The sequence below is a fragment of the Schistocerca americana genome, chromosome 7 (genome assembly GCF_021461395.2).
Source record: "Schistocerca americana isolate TAMUIC-IGC-003095 chromosome 7, iqSchAmer2.1, whole genome shotgun sequence".
NCBI classification, from domain to species: Eukaryota; Metazoa; Arthropoda; class Insecta; order Orthoptera; family Acrididae; genus Schistocerca; species Schistocerca americana.
The window spans coordinates 190,011,574-190,035,009 of record NC_060125.1 but is presented as its reverse complement, the minus strand read 5'-3'; the positions used below and the strand labels follow the sequence as shown (position 1 = coordinate 190,035,009).

The following is a 23,436-nucleotide window of genomic DNA, read 5'->3' as shown; positions in this document are numbered from 1 at the left end:
AGCTGATTTTAATAGGCGAAAGCATAGCGTCCTCCTTGGGGGCGTTATGCGAGAGCTGTACAATTCTTATTATACAGCACCCAAACTGCTCTGGATAACAAAAAGTGTCTTTCATATGTGCTCTTAAAGCGATGCCCTACTGCACGCTACTGAAGCTTTCTGAATTGTGATAGATCCCGTTTGCGAAACTGGTAGTATCATGGTCCACAACAGAGACACTGTTTCATTATTTAACCTCTCCCACATGGCTTTACATAAAAGTAGTATAGTAATATTAATTTTCATTTAATCGTATGGCTAGGGCCCCCCGCCGGGCAGACCGTTCGCCGGGTGCTGGTCTTTCAATTTGACGCCACTTCGGCGACCTGCAGTCGATGAGAATGATAGGAGGATGATAAGGACAACACAATACCTAGTCCCTGGGCGTAGAAATTTCCCCGACCCAGCCGGTTATCAAACCCAGGCCCAGACCATTCAGCTACCGGGGGCGGACAAGTAATTTTAGTATGACAAACAGTAATAAAACGGTAGTGAACGAATTAAAAATTATTTGAGTGCACATAATGCGACTGTTAATAACAATGCTGACAGTATAATTACTACTAACACGACTAGTGTTATTACTACTTGTACAACAATAAGTATGCTGTTGCTAATAATGATAATAATAATGCTAGTGGCAGACACAAAATGTATTTATGGTTGTACATAAGTTATACACTCCTGGAAATGGAAAAAAGAACACATTGACACCGGTGTGTCAGACCCACCATACTTGCTCCGGACACTGCGAGAGGGCTGTACAAGCAATGATCACACGCACGGCACAGCGGACACACCAGGAACCGCGGTGTTGGCCGTCGAATGGCGCTAGCTGCGCAGCATTTGTGCACCGCCGCCGTCAGTGTCAGCCAGTTTGCCGTGGCATACGGAGCTCCATCGCAGTCTTTAACACTGGTAGCATGCCGCGACAGCGTGGACGTGAACCGTATGTGCAGTTGACGGACTTTGAGAGAGGGCGTATTGTGGGCATGTGGGAGGCCGGGTGGACGTACCGCCGAATTGCTCAACACGTGGGGCGTGAGGTCTCCACAGTACATCGATGTTGTCGCCAGTGGTCGGCGGAAGGTGCACGTGCCCGTCGACCTGGGACCGGACCGCAGCGACGCACGGATGCCCGCCAAGACCGTAGGATCCTACGCAGTGCCGTAGGGGACCGCACCGCCACTTCCCAGCAAATTAGGGACACTGTTGCTCCTGGGGTATCGGGGAGGGCCATTCGCAACCGTCTCCATGAAGCTGGGCTACGGTCCCGCACACCGTTAGGCCGTCTTCCGCTCACGCCCCAACATCGTGCACCCCGCCTCCAGTGGTGTCGCGACAGGCGTGAATGGAGGGACGAATGGAGACGTGTCGTCTTCAGCGATGAGAGTCGCTTCTGCCTTGGTGCCAATGATGGTCGTATGCGTGTTTGGCGCCGTGCAGGTGAGCGCCACAATCAGGACTGCATACGACCGAGGCACACAGGGCCAACAACCGGCATCATGGTGTGGGGAGCGATCTCCTACACTGGCCGTACACCACTGGTGATCGTCGAGGGGACACTGAATAGTGCACGGTACATCCAAACCGTCATCGAACCCATCGTTCTACCATTCCTAGACCGGCAAGGGAACTTGCTGTTCCAACAGGACAATGCACGTCCGCGTGTATCCCGTGCCACCCAACGTGCTCTAGGAGGTGTAAGTCAACTACCCTGGCCAGCAAGATCTCCGGATCTGTCCCCCATTGAGCATGTTTGGGACTGGATGAAGCGTCGTCTCGCGCGGTCTGCACGTCCAGCACGAACGCTGGTCCAACTGAGGCGCCAGGTGGAAATGGCATGGCAAGCCGTTCCACAGGACTACATTCAGCATCTCTACGATCGTCTCCATGGGAGAATAGCAGCCTGCATTGCTGCGAAAGGTGGATATACACTGTACTAGTGCCGACATTGTGCATGCTCTGTTGCCTGTGTCTATGTGCCTGTGGTTCTGTCAGTGTGATCATGTGATGTATCTGACCCCAGGAATGTGTCAATAAAGTTTCCCCTTCCTGGGACAATGAATTCACGGTGTTCTTATTTCAGTTTCCAGGAGTGTATTTTCTGACAGGGAATTCTGAGGAAGAGCTCTTTAAACAGAATGTTTCAGCTAAGGGCTTTGGGAAATGAGGAACAGCTCTTGGAAGAGAAGGATATTTATTTGTAACGGGATAACTGGTGCGTACAGGACAAATACAGACATTATTGCTGTTCTAATAAACATGTAATTTGCTATTGTTTTAAGTTACAGTGATTGTGGTTGTTCCTGCGTCACGCCCTTCCTACTGGAAAGGATTCAGAGAAGACGACTGAGCAATGAAATGGGACGGAAAGGATTTTGCTTAGGACACAAAGAACTGTTCTCCGGTGGGATGAGCGTTATTCGCACAATATTGATAAGATAGAGGGGAGACATGAGGGATTCTGTTTGTTGACAAAACGGTAGAGGGGTAGAGTGTGCGGAAATCTCTGCGGTTGTCTCCACGTAGCCAAGATAGCTGCACCTGGTGCAGTGGTAGAATCTGACCAAAAAGGCGATCGTCTCAGATGCGACCTACGCAGATGTTCATCACTAGCTCTAAACGCCAGGAGTATTTATGAGAAAGAACTTGCAGAAAAACACCACTGTACTCAACAATTGAAAGTACAAATTGAAATGTGTGGGAAATCTTATGGGACTTAACTGCTAAGGTCATCAGTCCCTAAGCTTACACACTACTTAACGTGAATTATCTTAAGGACAAACACACACACCCATGCCCGAGGGAGGACTCGTACCTCCGCCGGGACCAGCCGTGAAAGTACAAACATTTGTTCAGATTTCTGTTTCAGGTCAAAGGAAAGAGCTTTTTAAACCAGGCTGCCATTCGTAGTACCGCAAATAAATTCTGTTCTGCTCATCCTGAATTCCTATACAGTCACTCAACGAGGACACTTTCCCGTAAACAACCACATCAGCAAAAAATAGTGTAAGTCGCTGTCCACCCTACATGATACGTCGTTTGAGTCAAGAAGTGGAGAAGTTGGGATCTCGTGTAAAAGTTTGTCCGCCCAGAAAGCGGCGAGAGGTATTTCTAATTCGCTGCGAAGACCACTTTTATCCATCCATGTTATAAAAATGTATGTATTTACTCGTATGTAAGTATCTGAATGTGTGTGTGTTCCACATCTCCTCCTAAATCACTGGACCGATTTCAACCAAATTGGTGTAGATATATTTTACTGTCAGGCAACAATCACTGTGCGGGTCAGAGCCACCTACTCATTAAAGGGGGTGGGGGTGGGGATAAAAACGAAGCGTAATCTGTGAGGCCTGTATTCCCAGACTTTCCCAATATTTGAGAGTGAGAGTTCTTAGCGACATGCAACATACTTTACATATAATTTCAAGCTTTGACGAAATTTTTCTCGCTGACAACCCCTACAGACTAATGAAAGGAAAAATATTTATCGCTCACTGCTTTTCCGCTGTTCTTGTAGCAAAGGTACCGCAAGAGGCATGACGTTACCATCTACTATTTATTTGCTACTAAATATATTCGCAACACATTCTACAGATTGTATGCAGGTACACCACTGACTGTACATACAAAATTATGTCATTGTACGACAGATAGTTCAGGAGATATGACGTCATGAATATTAAGCGCAAGGTCAGACTCTGCGTGGCACCGGCACAACTGTAAGTAAATACCTGGTTAACTCCCCGCTAGTTGATAATCAAATTCGCAGCCTAAAATTGGAACTCATGGGAATGTCGGTATATATCTCCACTGTGAAAGACTCCTTAGATATTGAAATCGGATTTGTAAAAATAACTGAAGAACGAGGATGCCTCTGAGAACGGCCTAGTTTGGCCGAAGACGTACAGTAAACTGGTCGTTCATTTTGCTTGATGAAATTAGTTACAGGTACGATAATCAAACGCCCGCTAAACCCGCTAGGCAGAAAAGGTAATTAGGATTGTGGAAAGGGCCAAACAAGATTGGGGTCAGTTTCACCTTCTAATTGTAATTTAATAACACATTTACAACCAAAGCGGCACATAGCCGAACCTTTACCAAATGCAACTCTTTCACGGCTCCAAACAAGAAATCTTAAGAAATCAGCAAGACAAAAATCCAACTAAAATAGCAATAAAATACTTAAAAAAATCTATCACAGCTAAGTGGAAAGCTTCAAAGCAAAGTAGAGAGAACAAACACATGCAAGGTGCAATACAAATGGCTGAAGGCCTCAATTAAGTTTCAAAATTTTAGAATATATTACCATCGACGTGTAAAGGCAGAAGGCACAATGTTTAAAAACAAGAAATCTTAAAAATCAACAACATAAAAATGCAATAAAAAAGAAAAATAAATAAATTTAAAAAATATATTACGGCTAAGGGGAAAGCCTCAAGGCAAAGCAGATAGAACAAACATATGCAAGGTCCAATACCAATGCCTGAAGGCCACAATAAAGTATCAAAATTTTAAAATATATTACCGTAATCATTTAAAGGCAGAAAGCAGCAATGTTTAAGTTTGAAAGATAATTTTAAGAATAAGGTTACAAGACTGAAAGCGCACATTAATTTTGCAAAATTTTTAAGAAAAAATAACCATAAGCCTTAAATTTTAAGTAGCTGAAAACAGATAATGAAACACTGGTAGGAAAGACATTAAAGACAACGGCACTCAGAAGCCTCCAGGGAGGCCGATCTGCCCTCGTTCACTTAGGTGAGAGAGGTGGTGAGCCCAACCAGGGGACAGCTACGGACAGACTGACACAACAGCTTGCCATCAATCAGTACATGAGAAATCAAAAATAAAAGCTTATGAACATGATAATCCACAATGAAGTATGTATTAGCTGTCAAAATTACATACCATGTTGGACAGCGACAACAACTGAGGAAAGGACGCTGCCTGAAATTACGTTAGTGTCCAGGCCAGGTAACCGGAAACCTAACGGCCACAAGGCAGAACATTCGGCTGGTGCACTCGAATTGTAGTCAACCAATATAGTTAATTGCACCGCATGGCGGCTAAATTTCAGCAATAGAAACTCTCGGTGTTGCTCAAAGGAAAATCTCCCCAACAGCGAACCACCGAAACGAACCACCATAACATGAATGGACGTGGTTTGGGTAGTTGAAACCACTACTCAACTTTGACGTCCTGGGTCGGTGAAGCACGAAGCTTGTAGCTATCGGACAGCTCCACACACGCTCCGACGCTATGCAGGGACCGCCAGCGGACCCAGCCGACTGCACCGCGCGGAGATAATTTCCGTCGTCCGCAACAACCGACCGACTCCTCTCAGAATGCCGACATCATCTAAATAAGTCGTCAGTGGAAATAACGGCAACTACACCCACAACCTGACAAACACTGCATGAAGACCTGAACGATACCCAACAGTAACTAAACAGGCACGAAGACAAATCGGTAGTCGATGCACACCACACAGCCAACTCATGAACGATCGGCGAGCCAAAACGTGTCGTCGAGTAGGACGACCGTCAGACGATCCACCAAGACCGTGGCCCGGCTCAAGTGATGCGTGACGGCAATGATCGGGCGAGCCAATGCAACGCAGGCTTCACTGCTGCTCCTACCCGACTGCACTAGTGCTGCATTGCAACTCCCGGCTGCCAGGTAAGGACTGCGCTCCAGACACGTTCCAACTGACTGGCAGCCCGAACTCGCGAGCCGAACTCCCTTGCCGAACTGCCTTACAACAGACAACGACCGGGAAGTAATAGCAGTCGAGCAAAGATACTGCGAGAGGGGATATATCGATACGCGCAGCTAACGCCGCTCACGGTCAGGCAAAACAGCAACTCAGTGTCAGTAGTAATTTAAATTAACGTAGTGAGGTGGATGTACGATAAAAACGGGTGTAAAATACATGATGGCGGAAATAAGAGCCACGCACGGCTCGGATATATACTCCTGGAAATTGAAATAAGAACACCGTGAATTCATTGTCCCAGGAAGGGGAAACTTTATTGACACATTCCTGGGGTCAGATACATCACATGATCACACTGACAGAACCACAGGCACATAGACACAGGCAACAGAGCATGCACAATGTCGGCACTAGTACAGTGTATATCCACCTTTCGCAGCAATGCAGGCTGCTATTCTCCCATGGAGACGATCGTAGAGATGCTGGATGTAGTCCTGTGGAACGGCTTGCCATGCCATTTCCACCTGGCGCCTCAGTTGGACCAGCGTTCGTGCTGGACGTGCAGACCGCGTGAGACGACGCTTCATCCAGTCCCAAACATGCTCAATGGGGGACAGATCCGGAGATCTTGCTGGCCAGGGTAGTTGACTTACACCTTCTAGAGCACGTTGGGTGGCACGGGATACATGCGGACGTGCATTGTCCTGTTGGAACAGCAAGTTCCCTTGCCGGTCTAGGAATGGTAGAACGATGGTTTCGATGACGGTTTGGATGTACCGTGCACTATTCAGTGTCCCCTCGACGATCACCAGTGGTGTACGGCCAGTGTAGGAGATCGCTCCCCACACCATGATGCCGGGTGTTGGCCCTGTGTGCCTCGGTCGTATGCAGTCCTGATAGTGGCGCTCACCTGCACGGCGCCAAACACGCATACGACCATCATTGGCACCAAGGCAGAAGCGACTCTCATCGCTGAAGACGACACGTCTCCATTCGTCCCTCCATTCACGCCTGTCGCGACACCACTTGAGGCGGGCTGCACGATGTTGGGGCGTGAGCAGAAGACGGCCTAACGGTGTGCGGGACCGTAGCCCAGCTTCATGGAGACGGTTGCGAATGGTCCTCGTCGATACCCCAGGAGCAACAGTGTCCCTAATTTGCTGGGAAGTGGCGGTGCGGTCCCCTACGGCACTGCGTAGGATCCTACGGTCTTGGCGTGCATCCGTGCGTCGCTGCGGTCCGGTCCCAGGTCGACGGGCACGTGCACCTTCCGCCGACCACTGGCGACAACATCGATGTACTGTGGAGACCTCACGCCCCACGTGTTGAGCAATTCGGCGGTACGTCCACCCGGCCTCCCACATGCCCACAATACGCCCTCGCTCAAAGTCCGTCAACTGCACATACGGTTCACGTCCACGCTGTCGCGGCATGCTACCAGTGTTAAAGACTGCGATGGAGCTCCGTATGCCACGGCAAACTGGCTGACACTGACGGCGGCGGTGCACAAATGCTGCGCAGCTAGCGCCATTCGACGGCCAACACCGCGGTTCCTGGTGTGTCCGCTGTGCCGTGCGTGTGATCATTGCTTGTACAGCCCTCTCGCAGTGTCCGGAGCAAGTATGGTGGGTCTGACACACCGGTGTCAATGTGTTCTTTTTTCCATTTCCAGGAGTGTATATGACGGTCCTTATTCATGAAAGTCTGGCCACTGTAAGCTGCTTGAGTTTCTTTTTCTTTCGTTTTCTTTCCTTTTATATTCATTTGTAGGCGGAGCGGGATGTTCAAGTACCGACCGACTGAAGTCTGTTCATTCAAATACCAAGCGAGCTGGCAGTGGGAAAGTGAGAGACCTGTTTGGGATGATTTTGAATCCATTTTTAATTTAATTCTTGGACAAATATTTATGAAAGCCTAGAGTGCGCCTAAGTGTATTTGTTGATGGTTGTACAGACTGAATACTGCGAGTTTCTGTACATGTGATGTGTAGCTACTGCCGCTACCGATCTTAGGCTATCCGAAAGATGACGAAGTGTGCCTCAACTTCCTTCTGTGGCCACGTAACGCGTCGTCCCGTGGTTTGCTCCATAGGCGGTTGGTGTGGCTGGCGGGAACGATGCAAACATATTGCTACCCGTGGCGGCGTTGTGAGACTTAGGTTATTGTTATCGATATCCGTAGCTGGCAGGGATATAAAACATGCATAGTATATTTCATTCACGAAATTCGCCTGGTACGCTTTTCTGAAACATTAAATTCACCCAAATGCACCATTTCTCATTAACCACCCATCTTATATAACAATCAACAACTGTTAATCCCGTATTTTCCAGCCAACTGTTAGCGTAGCATAAGGATACATCTGATAAATACACAGCCGATATGCCAACCAGTCCCGCCTGGGTAGCTAAAGCAATACTCTGACGACTTTGCCTTCCTTGCAGCCCAACTACCTTCTATTTATCTCAGTTACCTGTCTAGCTGCAATCACTGATTCAACAAGTGATAACTTCTCATCGATCCTGCCAAAACCCAGGCAATAATTACAGTAAAAACCATCCAAGTATTCCATCCCAGAACTTTCCCCAAAATCCGCGACTGTTCCAAACGCATAGCTAAAACGCTAAAATAAATTGGATTATCTTTGGAACAAAATTAACCTGAAACTGTTACAGGCTACCTTCCGAAATAAATCCCACAACAGTCCAGATCATTTAACTGGTCAAACATATTTAACTGGTCAAACATGAGGATTAAATCCCCTAATCGCCATTCACACACACACACACACACACACACACACACACACATATATATATATATATATATATATATATATATATATATATACAACCTTATCTATATCATCCTTACACATGCCCAATTTGCGTGAAATTATGCTCCTCCCAATTTTTATCACTCTCACCAAATCCTAAAACGACATGAAGTCCGAATCATTTTTAGACTGGTTGTGACCATGACTGACAAGGACTCTAGTCGTGGTCACCTCAGACTTCACTGCTGTGTTAATTGGATCCTCCAGTACCGCAGCAAACGCTGTGTTAGGAATGTAGGAGCACTTTGTATTCAATTTATTGACTGATGACTGCATACATCGATATAGTGACGGCTGAGTGAACGCGCTCGGGCTCTGTAAATTAAATTCAGGATGCTCGGAGCGCTACAGGGGTGTCAGGCGATGGTGGTCACCGAGTGTTTAGTATTGAGTGGCCTTGGCAGAGCCTGTTCAAAATCTGGAACAATGAGCACTGGCTGTCATTGTAAAGACCACTGGTTGTTGAGGGCTGATGCGGACTAGCCGTGGATTCGACTGGTGACTGACCAGAAGACAATGCCGGTGAACAGAAGGATGCCGAAAAATTTTGTCAACTTATAACTGAACTCTCTACTACATGTAACGATTAATCTGTCATTTACTCTAACAACAAATCACGAGTACCCGAACCTGTTGTAACCATAACGTAATATTGCTATGCTATGACAAGTGTGAACTTGTCTACATTTTGTTTAGTCTGTTAAACTCTTACTCTCGAAAACATGTCTTTGTGCGTCTGGGAAGTCTGAACTCGTCACGTGACGTTAAATGCGAAACGTGTCGTAAGCTTCTGCCCTCGTAACAAACCTGTTAGTTGCAACGGAATTCGAGCAATCATTTAAACATACGGACTGTTATTACACTGGGCAAAAGCGTCACTAATACTAGTTAACATTCAATTTTGGCTGGTATAACCTGTGAGCACTGTCATTTGTACGATTGTGAGACATCGTATTATATAAGTGCACTTTATTAAATCGTAGTCTTAACAAAAATCGTTATCTAAAATCTGACAAAGGAAATAGGATTATTAAATATATTTCGGCAGAAATTAAATTTAATACTACTGAGAATATAAAAAATTGTATTGTTCAGAGAAAGCAGTGTGAAACACATCCACTGAGGTGGCTGTAATTCTGTGTGCATGGCTAATTACAACATACAATAAACTTCTTGCTTTGTTGTTGATGTTCTGTCGTAATTTGTGGTGGCAACCAATCCCGCACAGCTGCTCCAAGTGTCTGACATTGTTAATTAATATGTCTCCCCACGATGTCTTCCAGAGCCATCGTTCCAAATGGAGCAGTGGCCCAACTACTTTGGTTCTTTGTTTGTCTGGAAATTATTGCATCCGCGTCAAATGAATTTCAGAGATGCCGTATAAATATGAAAGTTACAGCACACCATTTTATAAACGTTTCGACCAACTACTAAGCACATTTTTAAATTCAAATATCCAGACATCGACAACACTTCCACACTCTCTCCGGTCTCCCTGCCTAAAGCGTACCGCACACGCCACTAGATACGTCAAGATCGTTAGAAGGGCGCCGAAGGGAAACAGAATTTATTTCCCTGGCTTGCATGGATGAATGTTTGAAAGTGCTACTAAAATATTCATTGCAGGTAATCAAGGAAAGAAGGCCCAGCTATGTAAAGAACCTCAAGTTTATCTAGACACAATTGAAGTTAAAGTCCCTGAAGGACAACCCAGTACTGAAGTTTTAGTACGAAGAAATATTAAAGTCCTATGTATCGCTAATGAAAACAAATTTCACACAAGTCCAATCACAGAAGCACTAGCCTGAAACTCGGCGTCATTGTTTTCGCAGCTACAAAGTGATACTCTGATTGATGGAATGTGACTGCATTCGGGTGCCTGCCCAGAAAGTCCACTCAGAGTGGACCATCGCTCACGGACCGTTTGCAGTCCTACATACAGCCCCAAAGTCAGGATACAGCTGGTCTTGTTTCGAGTCATTTGGACCGTGTAAGGAAAAGGTCCATGGGGCCAGCGACCTCTGACGGCCGTTTGGTGGCCGACAAAACGTGGTAGTCTTCGTGTCTCTGGCTGCCTGCATATCTCCTCTGTTAAGTGGGTTGCTGGCAATGTAGGAGAAGGCCCCCGATACAAATGTTGAAACGTGTGTGAATTCCTATGGGACCAAACTGCTGAGGTCATAGATCTCTAGATTTACACTCTACTTAAACTAACTTCAGCTAAGAACAAAACACACACTCATGCTCGAGGGAGGCCTCGAACCTCCGTCGAGAAGGGCTGTGCGATTCGTGACGTGCCGCCTCTAACCGCACGGTCACTCCGCGTGGCGATACAGCAGTTACTGTCATTCATATTTTTATAAACATTATTTTAACCATATTCCAATTACTATTCGACACATATTAATTAACTCTCAGTTTTGTAGTTTCAAATACAGTAACATTTTCCATCATGGCAATATCGATATTTTATGATATACAGTTTTGTTAATTTCCTTAAAAAATTTTGTAATTGCGTATATTCTATAGGTTATAGGCTGATACATGGAGTATTAATACTCGCTATCACTGGGTGTGTTATCAAAGGAGACAGTCTCCTGTCATGTACCCAGCTGTGGAAACACGCCAGTTGTTCTACATAATGTAGCAGTACAGTACACCACCAATGGGTGTGTGCTTTATTGCTGGTTTCCTGTCAGCCTCACAAGCGCTTGTTGCAGCATTATTACAGCATCCAGCTGTATAATTGTGACTGCAGCTCACCTTCGTATAACTTGGCTACTTGCAAAGACCCACTAGGAGACTGGGCTGAAACACCTGGGAGTTAGGATGCAAAGCCAAAACTAGTCGCAATGGAGCAAGAGATAAACAAATACAAAAAAACACACTTCAGCTGTGGTATGATTATTTCTAACACAAATACTTTATAAGCTACAACCTGCCAGTAAAATTCTCTTTGAAAAGTATTGGAAGTGATCGTAAAAAATATTGCGCATTTATTTCACCTGTTCCATGTGTAATGACAACATGAACTCACAATTAAAAGTATGCATCTTTCAACCCATAACCTATTTTACCTATACCTTGCCAAAATGAAGGTTCCAACCTACCATTTCCTTGCTCTACTGCCATCACGCTCTTCTCCTGACACATCTTACCTATCTGTTCATTTTGGCAAAATAACTGATATGTATTTTGTCCACTACACTTTTCTTTTTTTTTTTTTATCAGAAAGGCAGGTCAGTGTGGGCCAACCACCCCAACGCTTTGATGGTGAGACTGTGGATGTCTTGTAACACCCAGCTGACAGATCTATCCAGACAAACCAGGGCCAAATGACCAATCGCCTACACTCCAGCTCCACATAAGTTGTATCACGGGCATTCTGAAGCTCCCTACTGAGTCGGGCTCTTGTTTCAGATACCGTCATTTGTACAAACCGTGTTGATGTTGCACCACTGTCTTCTGGGGAGAGAAAATCTAAGTACCTTATAAGTTGGATCTATCACGAAATGGGATTTCATGACATCCTAGCGAAGTGGTGTCCAGTGATCAATGATTCTGAAATCGCTGAGTTTATTGGTGACTGCTGCAGATGGATATATTGACTTCAGTCTCAGTTGCTGTCACTGAAGAAAATGTGCATCAATATGATTGGGAAAGAATGCGTTGGCATTTCCATGTCGACATCCTAGCTCTTTTACCTTATAATATCCTCTCCACTACTTCCTAATCTCAATCCCTATCAACAGCTGTTATGCGGCTCTATTGTATCAATTCTTTAATGATAACTGGTGTAGGCATGTATATTCGAATACAGAGTAATGTAAACAGGCAGAATACATCTCTGCGGTCACCAACACCTGTATGAGACAACAATGTCTTGCGCAGTTGTTAGGTCGGTTACTGCTGCAACAATGGCAGGTTATCAAGATTTGAGTCTGCGGCGCACGAGAGATAGGATACTGCATCTCCAAAGTAGCGATGACGTGGGGATTTTCCTGTACGACAATTTCACGACTGTACCGTGAGGATCAGGAATCTAGTAAAACCAATCTCCGACATCGCTGCAGCCGGAAAAAGATCATGAAAGAATGAGGCCAACGATGACTGAAGAGAGTCGTTCAGTGTGACAAAAGTTCAACCCTTCCACAAATTGCTGCAGATTTCAATGTTACGCCATCAACAAGTGTCAGCGTGAGAACCATTGTACGAAACATCATCGATATAGGCTTCGGAAGCCAAAGGCCTACTCGTGTACCCTTGATGACTGTGCGGCAGAAAGCTTTACGCCTCGCCTGGGCCCGTCATCACCGGCATTGGTCAGTTGATGACTGGAGACATGTTGCCTGGTCGGACGAGTATCGTTTAAAATTGTATCGAGCGGATGAACATGTACAGGTATGGAGACAACCTTATGCACCGCCGGTCGGGGTGGCCGAGCGGTTATAGGCGCTACAGTCTGGAACCGCGAGACCGCTACGGTCGCAGGTTCGAATTCTGTTTGGGACGTGGATGTGTATGATGTCCTTAGGTTGGTTAGGTTTAAGTAGTTCTAAGTTCGAGGGGACTGATCACCTTAGAAGTTAAGTTCCATAGTGCTCAGAGCCATTTGAACCATTTGAACCTTATGAACCCGTGGACCTTGCGTGTCAGCATGGGGCTTCTAAAGCTGGTGTAAGCGTGTGCTATTGGAGTGATATGGGATCCCTAATATATCTAGATACAACTCTGACAGGTGACATGTACGTAAGCATCCTGTCTGATCACCTGCTTCCATTCGTGTCCATTGTGCATTCCGACCGGCTTGGGAAATTCCAGCAGGACGATGCGACACCTCATACGTCCAGAATATCTACAGAGTGGACCCAGGAAGACTCTTCTAAGATTAAACACTTCTGCTGGCCACCAGACAGCCCATACACGAACATTATTGAGCATATCTGAGATCCCTTGCAACGTGCTGTCCAGAAGAGATCTCCACACCCTCGTATTCTTACGGATTAATGGACAACCCTGGAGGATTCATAGTGTCACTTCCCTTCAGCACTACTTCAGACATTAGTCGAGTCCATGGCACGTCGTTTTGTGACACTTCTACGCGCTCGAGAGGGCCCTACACGATATTAGGCAGTTGTGGCAATTTCTTTTGCTCTTCATCGTAACCTCTTAAACTATTTTGTATTAATTCGAAAATTATATACAATTGCGGGAAAAACAGCATGTTTGCACAGATTTAGAGAGTGCCAGCTGAAGTGCTCTTGTTCTTGCAGTGACTGCTGTGGGGACAGCCTGAGAGCATGGCCTCGGCGCCGCCCGCCGCCTGCAGCCGCGCGCTGCGGTGCCCTCTGCCACTGACGTCACGCAACCCCGCCCCCGCCACCGCCAGCCACTGGTCACCGCGGCCAGCCCCGGCGCTCCCCTGAGATGGCCGGCGAACCCCTGACCGCCGTCACAGTTGCCGCCGCCGTCTGTTACCCGCGACCACGCCACCATGGCGGACGCAGAGGAGGCGCTGTCGCACGTCAGCGCCAGAGGTCAGTACACACGCGTCTACATCTAAAAATGCATCGGTACGCATTTACCATCATATGCTACCAATGTGTTCCAAAACGCCGCGCATAAAAACTGGAATATCCGGGCTCATACGTCCCGTTCTGTTAGAAAGTACTTTGGACAGCCCTTGGGCTAGGGACCCTTTGTGTACGCAAAGAAGAGTCGTATTAGTGGAGGTATCCAACAGTACAGGGTCAAAACGTGAACGTTACATTCTCCAGCTTAGGCAAACGGAGTAAACTGAGGCATTCTTTTTCCATTAGATGTGGTCTACTATGCGCCTTATGAGACTATTGGGCTTAGTTCATGTGCTGTTCCTGAGAAAACCCGATAAAAGCATTTTTCAACATTTTGTTACGTCAGATGGCCACATGTTACGACTTCTGCGCGAAGCTGATGGCACTCGGTAGCCTCAGGCCACTAGAGCTCCGCTGAAGCCAGGATGCCCTGTGGTTGAGATGAACTCGTCGCCGTTTGTAGAGCCGCATCGCCGTGACGTCATCTGCCGACACCTACTGCACCGGCGGCTGGAAAGCCGTCAGTCGCGATGTCCGCGAGGTCCCTTCATGGATGGAGCACGCGCCATGGGGCCGGGTTGCCGTGAGGTCCGGGCGTCAGTCCCCGGCGGCGCCTGTGACCAAGTCCGCGCCGCGGCCGGTCCTGGAAGTTCTCTCTGTAGTTAGTCAGCCATGGTGCCGACCGAACTCAGCCCGACCACCGGAGCTGAAGTTGACATCTGGCGGCGAACGGATGACTCCTGCGAGCTGGAACAGCCTTTCGGAATCGCCATCTATGAAGATTGAACATTCGGACACGGACCATGTCCGTCCTCAGATCCGAACTGCTTCCTAATGGCTTCTGTCTGTTGCTGCCTGCGCTCCACTATTTATGTCCGGCACGAGAACGTTTTTCACCCTAGGTGGTAGCTTTTTGTTATTACTCCAGCAGTATATTGCAGCGTAACTTGGCGTGCTGGCCTCACTTCTCCTTACTCAGCACTCTCCAGGCTTCGCTCGGCGCTCGGTCTGCGTGCGTCCTTGCGTCAGCCGGTTGGTAGACTGCTTCTGTCAGCAAGGCTATCTGTGACGCTCTTACTTCGCAACGCCTCTGTCGCCGGCTGCCTCTGTTTTGCCATTTCCACTGTGTGAAGCAACGCTTACTACATGTGGCCGCAACAATTTTTTCTTCGTCAACAATGACCATGTAAAGAATTAAACGCAGCAACCTGCTCACATTTTATCGGTTAATTCTCGAATTATCTATCTAGAAGTGCCATCCTCTCGTTTTCAAATATATACAAGGGTGGCTTGAAAAGTTCCCAGAACGGAATAGAGAATAAGTACTTGCATCACTGAAACTTTTTTCTATTTTTCAATGTAGTCTCCTTGTAGATTAATGCACTTGGTCCAACGATGTTTCAGTGCCTTGATCCCTTCTCGAACACGAGTTTCCTCCAGGCCTGCAACATTGTTGTCAACTCCGGCTATCAATTCTTAGTCTGAAGTACATCTTCGTCCACAAAGAAAAATTTTCGGTTTTAGATGGAGGTCTGACGGATTCATACCATGTGAACGAGCCGCGCATGGTAACAATTCATACCTTAGTTCGTGTAATATTGCCATGGCGACGGCACATGTGTGCGGGCGCGTGTCGAGAGTCGTGGCACCCATCTTGCAGATAATTTTTTCATTTCTAATTCTTCAGCTAAAATGTGATATACCCTTTCAGGTGACATCTGGAAAGCGTGAGCAGTTTCATGCACTTTCAATCGGCGGTCCTCCATGACTATTTTGTGCACTTTTGCAATAATTTCTGGAGTAGTGACACATCTTGGCCGACCACTGCGCGGATCGTCATCCAAGATCTCCTGACTAAATTTAAATTCATTTGTCCACTTGGCGACGAATATGAAGAAGCAGAGTCCCTCAGTGCATTCGGGAAATCGGCATGAATGTCCTTTGCTTTCGTACCATTCTCTACCAAGTGCTTAATCACTGCTCAACTCTCGATTTTTTCCCTTTTTCGCAAATCGCCACGCAGGAACATCAACATAGCCACGTCACTGCCACAGCTCTCTTCCAATAGCACTGAGATGGCACGTGTTTACAGGCAACAGTCCAGTGAATATCACTTGAACAACTCGTTGCGCCAGCCCTGACCTCTCGTGGTGATTCCGAGAACTTTTCAAACCGCCCTCGTATATCCGTTATCGAAAAAACCGATAGAGATGTTACTTGGGTACCAAAACCTAGCCGTTGATTTCAAAACGGCTATGTCCCGCCTCCGGCCATCCTGATTTAGGTTTTCCGTGATTTCCCTAAATCCTTTCAGGCAAATGCCGGGATGGTTCCTTTGAAAGCGCACGGCCGATTTCCTTCCCCGTCCTTCCCTAACCCGAGCTTGCGCTCCGTCTCTAATGACCTCGTTGTCGACGGGACGTTAAACACTAATCTCCTCCTCCTCCTCAAAACGGCTATGCACAGCAAATGGCTTTAGTTTTTACGATATATTCCTAATATCGCAATGTCTAAGGACCATGAAAATTTTCTTCATATCTTTGTCTTTTTCCGAGATACTTAGTTTCAAATTTACCCTCGTTCTACATGTAGAATGTAGTGTGAGGTGAAAACGTAGTTTATGAAGTGATGCATCAAGGAGAAATAGACTGTCACCCCACCTGGATCCCTCATCTCCGCTCCATCCAATCCAAAGCCCACAACTGCCTCCGACTCCTCAAACTCCTCTCTGGCCAGATATGGGGGTTGCACCCTCTACCATCCTCCACACCTACAAATCCTACATCTGTCCCATCCTCTGTTATGCCAGTCCCACCTGGGTATCTGCCCCCCCCCCCTTTCTATAAGTCCCTCCAGATCCTTGAGTGTCATGCACTTCGCCTCGCCTTCTGTATACGCCTCCCGTCCCCCACACGGATCCTTTATGACCTCATTCCTTTCCCCCATCTGCTCCTGTTCCTCGAACATATCCGCATACTCTACACCTCCCACCGCCTTGATCCCTCTCACCCCCTGGTTGCTCCTCTCCTCTCCCATCCCCACCCACTGCCACGTCTTCACTGTTGTGTCCCCCCTACCCTCCATCTCTGCACCCTTCATTTCCTTTCCCAAGGAGGCTTCCATTAACTCCCCCTCCCGGATGATGCCCTCTCTCCCTCCATTTATCCCTCCTATCAACTCTGATCCTCAGTGCCCCTCCTTTCCTCTGTCCTTTTACTGGGCTCCCTCTCCCCTCCTCCCATCCTCTTTTTTTCCCCACCTACCCTCTCTCTGCCCCCCTTCTCTCCCCCGTCCTTTCGCATTTCCCTCCTCTGCCTTTTCCCATTCCCTCTCGCATCTGAACTGCCCCTCCCTCCCCTTATGGGTCCTCTCCCTCCTTTGGTTCCCCTGCTTTCGTTTTTCCTCTCCTCCCTTCTTGTTCCCCCCCCCCCCATCTGCTCAGGACCCCTCCCCCCATCTGCCTTCAGCTGTGGTGTGTTATCTTTGTGCCAACATTTTAGTACAGTGTTTACAGTGAGTGTTCAGTGTTGTGTATCTTCTCCAAAGTGTTGCGAACGGACATCATACTGTCGCTGGGCGTGATTTTTATATCTCTTGCGAAGAGAAACCAGACTGTCGCCATGTTTTTTAGTTGTCTGTCTACTATGTTCCCTGTCCGCTTCCTGTGTATTTCATTAGCTTCGCCAACCCTTTGCTTTATGTTTTAACATTGCACAATTTTCTGCCGTTTTACAATCTCCGTCATCGTTTTATCGCCTGCTTTTATTGTTTCTTATCTTATTTCTTACGATTTAAAAAGTCTGTAGGCTGCAGAGCAGCGTAATAAGGTGCTGCCAGTCCGCCCTCTTCGGGGAGAATCGAAATACAGTAAGGGAGGAAAAGGAGAAATGATTTGTCTCCCTGATCATCAGAAGGGGTCTGGGAACATAAGGAAAATTTTTGTACACATAAAATCAGGTGTGAGATGTAAAATTAATTGTGCGTTATTTTAATTTCACATAAGTAAACTATCTAAATTTTACTGGCTTATAAAGTTCTTTATTTTAACAGGGGAAAGAAAGGAACCAATAGTAAAATGCTGCTACTGGAGCACAAATTACACGAATATTCTCCTTTTTAAAGGAATTACTAAAATGTGGAGCACCAGCTGCCTCATTCTATCTTCCTTAGCACCTTTAAATATTTTCCCAATAATTTTGGCATATTCCAGCTTTTTATTTTGAGTGGGAAAAAAATAGAATAGTAATAAAATACTGAATGATAACAGACAGTGGTTGTAGTGAAGAAAGAGTGAAGTAGGCAATGGCAGTGTGACAGAGAGAGAGGGACACAGTGACAGTGGAACACAGTTGACAGTGAGAAGACAGTGCCAGAAAAATAGTGAAGGTGACAGTGACAGTGAGAGAGGAATAAAGAGAAGGAGAAAGCGGAATTCGGTGACAGCCAGCGATAATGTGAGACAGAGTCTAAGACAATGACAACAATGAAAAAGACATTGGCAATGGAAAGAAATGAATGATATAGTAGTAGTGTGAGAGAGCAAGAGGCAGGCAGTGACACTGAGAGGAGACAGTAGTAATAGGAGAGAACGAAGGTAATTGTTGCTGGGACATAGGAGACAGTGACAGAGAGGTACAAAGAGATAATGGCAATGAGTTGGGCTGAGTGATCGAGTGAGAATGGACAAGTGGGAGAGGATGGACTAGTGGGTGTGAGCGGGTGGGAGTGAGAGGTGAGTTGCATGTTAAAAAAAGCGCCAATATGGTCGTATGTTAAGGTTTGTGGAAAAATTTTTAAAGGTCTGAGAAAGATAGCATGGCCAGCTGGTACACCACTTTCCAGTCAGAGTCTTTCAGTTTAAAGAGGCGCATAATCGCCTTTTTTGCGCTCCGATGAGAGTATGTTTCCACTAACAGACGTATTACTCGGCAAAGCGAAGCATATAACTGGCAGCAGCGGGAACTAACTCGCCCACTTGACTAGGTACACCAACGCTCCAGTAATCCGGGTAGTGAGAACTTGCACTTAACAAAATTAATTTATGAGAAGGAGCAAACAGCGAAAGGTCACACGGAAAACGTGACGAAACGTGCAAACAAAATGTTAAAGCTTCTGGCCCCTCCCCGTTCCAGAAAATAAAAAGAAGGTCGAATTTAATTAAAAGTATCTTACGTTTTACCTCCAAATCTGAGCGCTAAGGTTCATGTAATTTTTCTAAAGTGAACTACCGCTATAAGAGGTCCAAAATAAAAATGCAATGGAAAATATAAGTAACCGCATAAACACCATCTACGTCTACATGATTACTCTGCAATTCACATTTAAGTGCTTGGCAGAGGGTTCATCGAACCACAATCATACTATCTTCGTACCATTCCACTCCCGAACAGCGCGCGGGAAAAACAAACACCGAAACCTTTCTGTTCGAGCTCTGATTTCTCTTTTTTTATTTTGATGATCATTCCTACCTATGTAGGTTGGGCTCAACAAAGTATTTTCGCATTCGGAAGAGAAAGTTGGTGACTGAAATTTCGTAAATAGATCTCGCCGCGACGAAAAACGTCTTTGCTTTAATAACTTCCATCCCAACTCGCGTATCATATCTGCCACACTCTCTCCCCAATTACGTGATAATACAAAACGAGCTGCCCTTTTTTGCACCCTTTCGATGTCCTCCGTCAATCCCACCTGGTAAGGATCCCACACCGCGCAGCAATATTCTAACAGAAGACGAACGAGTGTAGTGTAAGCTGTCTCTTTAGTGGACTTGTTGCATCTTCTAAGTGTCCTGCCAATGAAACGCAACCTTTGACTCGCCTTCCCCACAATATTATCTATGTGGTCTTTCCAACTGAAGTTGTTCGTAATTTTAACACCCAGGTACTTAGTTGAATTGACAGCCTTGAGAATTGTACTATTTATCGAGTAATCGAATTCCAGCGGATTTCGTTTGAAACTCATGTGGATCACCTCACACCTTTCGTTATTTAGCGTCAACTGCCACCTGCCACACCATACAGCAATCTTTTTCTAAATCGCTTTGCGACTGATACTGGTCTTACTAGACGGTAAATTACAGCATCATCTGCGAACAACCTAAGAGAACTGCTCAGATTGTCATCCAGGTCATTTATATAGATCAGGAACAGCAGAGGTCCCAGGACCATGTGGGGCCCTAAATGTCGCTTACGAGTGCCTAAAACAATCTTCCACCGTTACGGGCGTCAGTAACAAAACCAAAGAATCCTGAATGATACGTCGAAGGACAAATAACTGTCTAAGCTCAATATAGCATTCTTTTAAAATAGGCCATTAAACTGGACTGGTTGAAAATAAATTACATCACTTAAACTTCAAAAAGGAAACGCCTGACACCTGGGAGCAAAACACTATACATATTCTTTTAATAGTATGATAGCAACGCACCTTGTAGTAGTAACTTCATTATAGCCTTTAAAAAAACCTTACCGACTAGCATAGCGCTTGCTTCTTCCTTCGCTACCGTTTGCGTAGTAATTAGAACAAAAATAATTTTTTATACATCGGAACGTCTCTGTTAGATTCGATTCATATCATTTAACTTGTATTTCGTGCTGTCACACTCAATCATTTGTAATTTAGTTTTTTACTTCGTGTGTGTCCCAATTTATTGGTACGGAATTACCTTTACGTATTAATTTTTCGGTAACTATGAAACGCCCCCTTTGAAAAATTTATGAAATACTGTGCTGATGAACCTCTTACGTTGTTTGATTTTCAAACAGCTGAGCAGAACTGAACGTACTCAGGCATTTCTCTCTTTACTTATTCGGATTATCAGTAAACTGACACACAATATTTTTAGCGCAACGCAATCTGACTTTCAATAATCCCTACAAAGGAATGGCCGTTACTAACAATAACCTATACCTTTCATGAATCACTTACCTCACAAAAATCTTCGTTACCCGAACTACTGCAATACAGGGACCGCCAATACTGCCAGCTAAATAAAGGATACTAACTACTGAAGGCACTAACTACGGATAGGCATGGTTAGCAAATGAAAGATTTTGATAGACAACAAACAATATATTTACCTTAATAGTGTTCAAAAGTCATAATATATATATCAGTTCATGACATCCAGTCTTACAAATTTCGTTTTTCTGACGGTCACACGTCCAGATCGTCCACTCTCAAAACTCTGCCATCTTTCTTCCCACATCCACCACTGCTGGCGGCTTACCTCCAACTGCGCAACACTACGCGCTGTTCACATACAACTGCCCAACACTAGACTAGCAAATATTCCAACAATGCAAACCAGCCACAGATTGCACACAGCACAGTCAGTGATTTTCATACAGAGCCTTACGTGATGTTACCAACATAAAAACCTAAACAGCCTACTTACAGCTACCTGCCAGCATACCTTAGTTTCAGGTGCAAGCTGATTCAGATAAATTTCTTTGTTGGAAAGTGTTCCATAGTGTTCGTATTCACAATAATTCAATCATAGTAATAGGGATGAAATTCTGAGCCTTTGACGTATTGTGATGGGCAAAATTCTTTTCATCTCTATTCTTGTGTGTGTAAATCACGTATGTTTGAGTGAACTCTTCCCATCCACGCCTAAGAATTCCTTTCCATTTATCACCTCAATGTACCTCAGCACTCAGTATAATAATAATATAAGTGAGTTAATTAATTAAATAACAGACAATGACTCATTATATTTTAGAATTACTTTGTAAATTTTTGATATGATGTTTTATTTTAATAAACTATGTTACACTGTGACGACTGTTTGTCAAACAAACCCCTACCTTTTTGTACGATTATTTTAATACATCCAGTCAGGCATTTCGTGGAACGCAAAGGCAGCCCTTATATATGTAGAGTTTTGTCTAATTGTCTTATTCTTTTTGTTTAGGCTTAAGCTCCTGCTTGCTCTGAATTATTTGATTTAACGTTTGTACTTAAATTGTTTCCATTTACCCATTCCACATATTGACTTGGATCTTTTTATTAATATTAACATGCTAGTTATGCTTGCCATTTTAGTGATTAATTCAGTTCTTATATTAATTTTCAGCAGTTATAATCCAACTAGGTTGTGACCCAGCAAAATTTTGTGGCACACGAAAATTACAATAGACTGCAGAGTTCTACATTGATTAGCTTCCCCAGTTTCTGTTTGCAAAATCACTGGCTAGATAACATTCACCAATTAATAATCACTTAACGTGTATTAAGCTTACTGAAAATTAAGGTATTAAAGAGCTGCTTCTTTTTCTATGCAACTCTGACAAATAGCTTTGTTTGATTTACTTCACAAATACAACACCCTCTAAAATTTTCACGCTAATTAAGGCCTTAGAAGAATGGTCTTTTCCGAACGTACAGAGGATAGGCAAAATAATGTGAACGCATGTTCTTATTTGGAAATGGTTTATTAATAAGGGGTGGGACCCCGATTTTCCCGTAATACAGCAGCGATTCTTGTTGGAACACTAGCATACAATGACTGTATAATCTCCAGTGGAAGTTTATGCCACTCCTCGATCAGAATCTCTTCTAACTCCTGTAGTGACGAGGGAGGCGGAAATCTGATTAGTACCGCCCACAGGGGTTCGCTAATGTTCAAGTCTGGCGACTGTGCTGGCCTTGGAAGGCAGTGCTGTTCAGTTGCATGCTCCTCATACCACGATTGTATTGTCCTGGCTGTGTGAATGGGTGCATTATCGTCCTGAAATATGGCATAATTATTGGGGAACAACATTTGAATCATGGGGTGCATCTGAAATGTTCACTCAATCGTTGGCTGTAAAACGGCCTTTGGGAGTAATGATGGAATCAGCAGGAGACCATGATGTGGCTGCCCACACTATCGCACTTCCACCTCCATGCTTAACCGTTGGAATCAAACAATCAGTATTTTAGGCTTCTTTTGACGTTCTCCAGACGTAAACACGCCTCGATGTTGGAAATAACGAGAACATATTTCCACTGATCAGCCGTCCAGGATTTATGCTCCTGACACCATGTTTTACGCTTCTTTACGTTAGTTGTCGTCACTAATGGTTTCGATATAGCAGCTCGTCTATGAGTATTCGTTTTATGGAGTTCTCGGCGGCCAGTGTCGATAGATAAGGGTCTTCGAAGACGGGTATTGAGCTCTGCAGTCACTTTCGCATTAGTGTACGACGTTTTCTGTCATTTAATTTGATTTGCGCCCGCTGTTAGGTTTACACGATGATGTCTTTCCATGTCTTGTGTAGGCT

General features: G+C 45.3%; 1 protein-coding gene across 1 annotated transcript in view; it reads left to right on the top strand.

The window, feature by feature from the left end:
* The window catches only part of LOC124621815 (ankyrin repeat and death domain-containing protein 1A-like), a 434,679-nt gene that overhangs the window by 13,497 nt on the left and 397,746 nt on the right, over window positions 1-23,436 (top strand). The window contains exon 2 of the mRNA XM_047147254.1: window positions 13,871-14,134. Within this exon, the coding sequence (XP_047003210.1) occupies window positions 14,092-14,134 (43 nt within the window). The 5' untranslated portion in view covers window positions 13,871-14,091. The remainder of the gene's footprint in view (window positions 1-13,870; window positions 14,135-23,436) is intronic.